The 6,000-nt window shown below is 37.4% G+C and overlaps 1 protein-coding gene across 1 annotated transcript in view; it reads left to right on the top strand.

Moving 5' to 3' along the window:
* Window positions 1-2,892, top strand: part of FILIP1 (filamin A interacting protein 1) — a 108,686-nt gene extending 105,794 nt beyond the window's left edge. Inside the window, exon 8 of the mRNA XM_010565772.1 lies at window positions 2,462-2,892. Coding sequence (XP_010564074.1) covers window positions 2,462-2,502 — 41 coding nt within the window. The 3' untranslated portion in view covers window positions 2,503-2,892. The remainder of the gene's footprint in view (window positions 1-2,461) is intronic.
* The last annotated feature ends 3,108 nt before the right edge of the window (window positions 2,893-6,000 follow it).

A 6,000-nucleotide genomic window follows, 5' to 3' on the forward strand; every position in this document is an offset into this window, starting at 1 on the left:
CATTTCTCATTACAGATGTTAACTTCACTTTGAATCTTACTCCCTACACACTGCTCTTACTTGGCTTTTTGGAAGATGCAATCAGGGTTAACCATTCTCACATGCAGAGCTATCAGCTCTGAGGGTCAGGTATGAAGCACTCAGGTATGAATGGGTCTTTGCTTTAAAAACTCTCTTCAGGATTTTAAAAATAGAAATACTGATACATGATTCTCCTCTGTTGCTTGGGCGCGCATTGTCTGTGGTACATACATTTTTCTATATTGTAAGAAGAAATTAAACTTCATGTGTTAAAATGTCAGTTGACGTGCTTCATTATATGAACCAGTATTTTTCATAGACCAGCTGTTAATGATGTGTTTCCTGGAGAAGTTCTGATTTACATCAGTGGGACTGAAAGCAGAATTAGCAGTTTTACATTAACTTTGTTTTCTTTTCCTATCATTCAAATAGTTTTGTTTAAGTGAATTCATAGCTCCTTGAAATATTCACATCTGTAACCCTAGAAAAATTTATGTAATCATATCCTACAGATATAATCATATTCCTACAGAGGGTGGTCCGACAGAACTCTGACAAAATCTGCCCTACTATAATTTTAGCTTAATAACTGCTCAGACACCCCTTTTAGTAACTAGAGCGTGTGTGTGTATATATGTGTGTGTATATAATATATATATTTTTATATATATATAAGCATTTCAAATAAAAACAACTGATGGACAAACTAAGAGCATACGTATACGTGTGTGAGAAATGAATGAACAAATGAATACTAGAAGTGGAAATAATATTTGATTTTTTAATTATTTCTCCTACTCTTTTCTGCATAATTGCTATATTTGGTCTGTAGGAGGAAGACTGATTCAGAAACCTGCTGTAGTCTTGCTGTTCATTCAGTGACTGAGCCTTTACAAGGAGCATGATATTTTTCTGCTACCCATTTAGTTTTTAGAATTTTGTATCCAAACTCCGTATTCATATATAAAGTGCATAGTGAATTTAAGAAAAAAATTGTTCCATATGGAGTTCATGTGACTCCCCTTGAAGTTAATGGGAGAGTTCGCCTGAGGTTACAATCTGATATTAAGTAAATGCAGCTTTTTACATCTCATACCGCAAGAGCTTGAAGTTAGACAACAGCACTGGTTGTAAGGTAAAATCTTACTGTAGTTTGTGGTTCTTTCACATTCGGTGCGTACATTTGGTAGAACTGGTATACATATCTTGTTGAAAATCATTTGTTATTGATAAATGATATGGAAAAGAAATACTTTCTATTTGGGAAATTCTATTGGTTCATTTGCCTTAACATATTTTCTTGCATGTTTCCTGAGCCCCGCTTTTGTGATTCACTATGTATGAAGAGCATCACTGGAATCTGCCATCTAGTGGCAAAGTTCTGGCATTAAGAGTACATGGAAAACATTTTGATTTTTCTTTCTTCTTACAATGTAACTTAACCAAACATCTTGCAAATATTAGTTAGGAAGCAGACAAAGGCAGAAGTCAATAAAAATGTAAAAGGGAATAATGACGGGATTAATGTAATTTCTTGGGTCATGTAAATTTTGTAAAATCTTCAGACAATTAGGAAGGAATCTTAAGGAAAATAATTTCGATTAAGAAAATGAGTATTTCTGAAAATGTATAATTGTATGTTTTGAGTTAGCATTGGTACAGTTATATTATTTGAAATGCATAAAATACACCTTTTCAGAGAAAAATGTCATTGATAGCTAAATTCCTATATTAACAAAGTTGCCTGCAAGAGCAATATATATAGATAGAAGAACATAAGACCAGGTCATTAGTATTTCAGAAGAGCCCAGAGATTAATCAGGATCAGAGATCTACATTACACGCAGGACAAAGTTAAACCCAGCCTTTCAAAGACAATGCCAACACTTAGTTTTGCACACTGTGGCTGAAATCTATCCCCATTGAAGTCATTAGCAGAATTCAAGCAGACTTGCTGAATAAAACCAGCATAGGTTTCTAAGCCACATTTAAGTAAAAAATGAGGAATGACCCCATACCTCTTCCTCATCCCCTTTTCAGAATTGTCAGCAGATCCATGATGGATTTGTGTAAACAGGATACAGGAGACCCAACTCCAAGTCTTCCTCTACCTGATTCTGGTGTGGGATGGGAACATTGGTGTCCCTGTGGTTTAATCCATTCAACTGTATTATTGTTTTTCCCCGTGGAACACCAAATGATGGTCCTGACGTTGAAGTGGAAGCCAAGGGCCTCTGAGCCCTCGCCTGGTACTAATTTGGTTTCCCTTTGTAGCATTAGCCAGGACAGTTTTTATCGGCCAGTGATGTGGGAGTAAGTCTGTGAGACATTTCTAGAAGAAAAATGCTTTGCACTGCCATTGTAATTGTTCTTCTTTAAAGTAACTTGTAACGTATTTGCAGTTTCATAAAACCAAATGTTTTGCTATCTTTTCTTTTAGAGAGTGTCATCATTCACCAGTTACGCATGAACTCCAGATGAGTTACCGCCTCCACTCTACACTCTCCGCGTGCACTACCCTCCTCGCCAGTTGGACGGATCACTGTAGAAGCTCTCTACCATCAACACCAGGGTCACTTGTGCTACTGATTATTCGTGGAAGTATTTATTGCCTCCATTAGGTTTTATATATTTTTTCTTGGTAGAGCTCTAAGAATGAAGAGCCTTGCTGATACTTTGAAAGTGCATAGTCAGAGAGGGAGAAGCAGTCTTTCTGCCAGCTGAATTTCACTTTTATTTGCAAAGCCTAAGGCGCGTGCTTGATTTTGTTTGATGTTTGCCATATAATTTATTTTTATAATACACTTTGTAAAGTAACTGTCCCAAAGTTGCAATTCCTGTCGTCCATGGCGCATTTATTTGTAGAATACACTGTCAAATTTGCAATTTGATATTTTTGTAATAGAGAGTATGTAAAGAAAGAAAAAACTAACTTCAGCAATGTTTTGTGTTTAAATGGAAAAATATTCAGCACATTTTTTTGCCACCATGAGATTCTGTGAGACTAAATACTCTGAAGACTGCTGTATGGCATTTGTACTATTGCAGAATATTTCTTGCACTGTGTGATGGTTTGGCATAAAATTAAGTATTAAAGTCCAATGCCTTGAAATACAACCAGATTTACTCATTTTAAACAATGTAAGCCAGTTTTTAAAGCTGTGATTTTTTTTCTATATAATGTATGTTTTTACTTCTGCCTGTACCAAAAAAGTTGATTTTCATTACACTGTAACTAATAAATTTTCACAACTATGCAAATGTAATCAAGTGTTTGAATTTTAACTCCAGTTTCCTAAGGTTGACAGTACTCATATATGTATTTGTTTATAGGGACAGAATGTATGGCTTTGAAGTTCCTTCTTCTGACTGGTGTCGCACTGTGGTATCCCAGTGCTGTACAGAGTAAAACTGATGCAGATGTTAAGATGCAGAGAGGGATCTATCGCCAAGCCCTTAACGGCTTCATGGCTTCTAACCTTGTGCTTTCACTGCACTGGCAGAGAGGTCTGACTGGTACGATCAGGAAGAAGTAGCAGCCCTGGGCTGGTAGGACTATGTCAAAGAGAGTCCGCGCACTCTGCCGTATGCTGAAGGGCCCATTTTGCACTGGTGGCTGTAGCTTTGCAAAGAGCATCTGGAGAGTTCTGTGGCAGCTACACTTAAAATGATTTTTGAATGAATTGCATGTAAAGCTGGATACAGGCCAGGCAGGGTCTTTTCTTATACATTTCATAATGAATTATTTTTAATCTAAGTCATTGGCACATATTTAAAATCCTGCGGATTGTTTAACCGCAGAAGCTACTGGGAGAATCTACTTTTTGGAAGGGAAAAAGGTGTTGCTTGCAGGACATACGCTGTGAGACGCCAGAACGAGTGCATTAATTCCGCGTCCCACTGAGATGACGAGGTCAGTTCATCTTTGAAGCTGTAATATCGCACTGCTCTGTAGTCAAGTTGATCTTCATGGGAGCCGCTTTTCCTTCTAGATAGGAGTTCTGCAGCAAATGCTGACACGGTAGAGAAGCAGGATATTCTGGGACCTGTATAAACTTTCTTGGAGTTGATCTGCATTATAAAGAGTTTGCTAATACAGCTATACCGAGTAATCAAAATAAATGCTGCTTACCCTTGCGAAGGAGTCATTTTGTTGGTACAGCTTATACTTCAGCTGGTACATCCAGTTTTTTAAGGAGTGGGGTTTTTTTCTTTCTTATGGCAGACAATGTATGCCAATAACATAGCTATGTCTGTAGATCATATTTTAGAGTGAGGTGAGAATTCCAGCTTTCAGAGCATAATACAGCTGAGGTGAATTAAGTTTAGTGTGTGCCACATTTCAATTTACTGCGCAGTAGAATGAACATTGTAATGACCCAGATCTTCTATTTTCAAAGCGTTACTTGGGAATCAAAACCTATCCATGTTAAGAACTACATTGAGCTCATCTGGAATGAAATTGCCAGCTATTTGAAAGTGACAATGACACGCCTGAAATAAACTTCAGCTTTTAAATATGAGTAAGATATAAATAAAATATTATTCTGAAATTGAGTCTAGGTTTAAAAGGTCCCAATCAAAGTAGAAAATATTTTTCCTTGTATAGATTTTAATATAAAGCCGATTCAGTATGAGTATATGTATAAGTTGTCCCCTTCTGGTTTATGATTCCTAAACAAATAAACATTTACGGTTTCACACGTACATTAAGTTTATAAGCTTCACAAAATAAAGGTTTGTTTAAAGCATAAATACAGTCGTGGTGTATTTGAAATCATTTAGATTTTAAAATATTTTTGATCAACTGCAGCACTTTGGAGTACGAGTCTGGTAACGCTGGTCATAAAAGCTCCGTGGTGATATACACTATTTCATCGCTGATAATGGTTTATACAGGTAGAATAATAAATTCTGATCTGACACATGGCAAGCAGCTTAAGTATTTCATAGAAATGCCTGGAGGGTAAAACTCACGTGTGCAAAGGGTGCTTTGACAGGTGTATTTCATCTTCAGTGCATTTATGTTCCTGGTCAATTTTTTACATTACCTAATCTGGATATGAATCTAAAGCAAGTAAGTAAAGAAAGTGCATTAGCCACATAATTAGCCTGTATTTTAGGGACACTCAGGAAGAAATCTATTAATATAAAGATGTGATTAATTTCTACAAGTATTGTCATTTTAAAGGAAGTAATCAGGAGGTGCCTTCAGACTAAGACAATGTAGAGGCTACCTTGGGCTACAGACATTGCTGTGTTAAGGCGTAAAGAAGTTTGGCAGAAAATAAACACCCTCAGGTGTCAGAGGGGCTGGGGGTGGCTAGGCTCAGATTCTGAGTGATGCCCAATTCGGCACTGTAAGTCTGGTCACATTCAATATATTGAACTATCACGATTACGGATGCACAAATAGCGCACTGTACTTTCAATTTAGTCATGTTGAACAAACTAGAATGGCCAGACTTAAGGAGTTTGGTCGTGTTCAATGAACTATCACGGCTAGATTAATGAACAGTACGGTTTGTTAAAGCAACAGGAGTACAGGTTCTTTTGGATTGCCGGTGATAAATACAGGCTGCAAAGCACGTCCAAATAACATGGTTGACTACAAGCACACTGAATTACGGAAAAATTCTATAGAGGTTTCTAAGTTTCCCGGGGAAGCACTCGGTATAACCAAGGGTTCAAGTCTTACCCAATAGGCGTCCCTTTGCTGGGGGAGAGACGTTCATCCCGTTGCCTGATCCCAGAAGTCAGCGATGTCCTCCTGACTCGTCCATGATGGTGTCTTCCCTAACATTCCTCCTCCCTTAAGCCCTTTTATACTATTTTCTTATTTTAAGGTGGAGCTTGAGTGACTCTAGTCATGCATACCTTTATTATAATTGGTGTAAAATGGCCTCACTTTACTTTTAAAGGTACACGCTAGAGAAAATTCAGAGCGCATGCTCAGTGAGGGGTGGTCACACCTTGGAG

The sequence above is a fragment of the Haliaeetus leucocephalus genome, unplaced genomic scaffold, assembly GCF_000737465.1.
Source record: "Haliaeetus leucocephalus isolate CR32 unplaced genomic scaffold, Haliaeetus_leucocephalus-4.0 Scaffold195, whole genome shotgun sequence".
NCBI classification, from domain to species: domain Eukaryota; kingdom Metazoa; phylum Chordata; class Aves; order Accipitriformes; family Accipitridae; genus Haliaeetus; species Haliaeetus leucocephalus.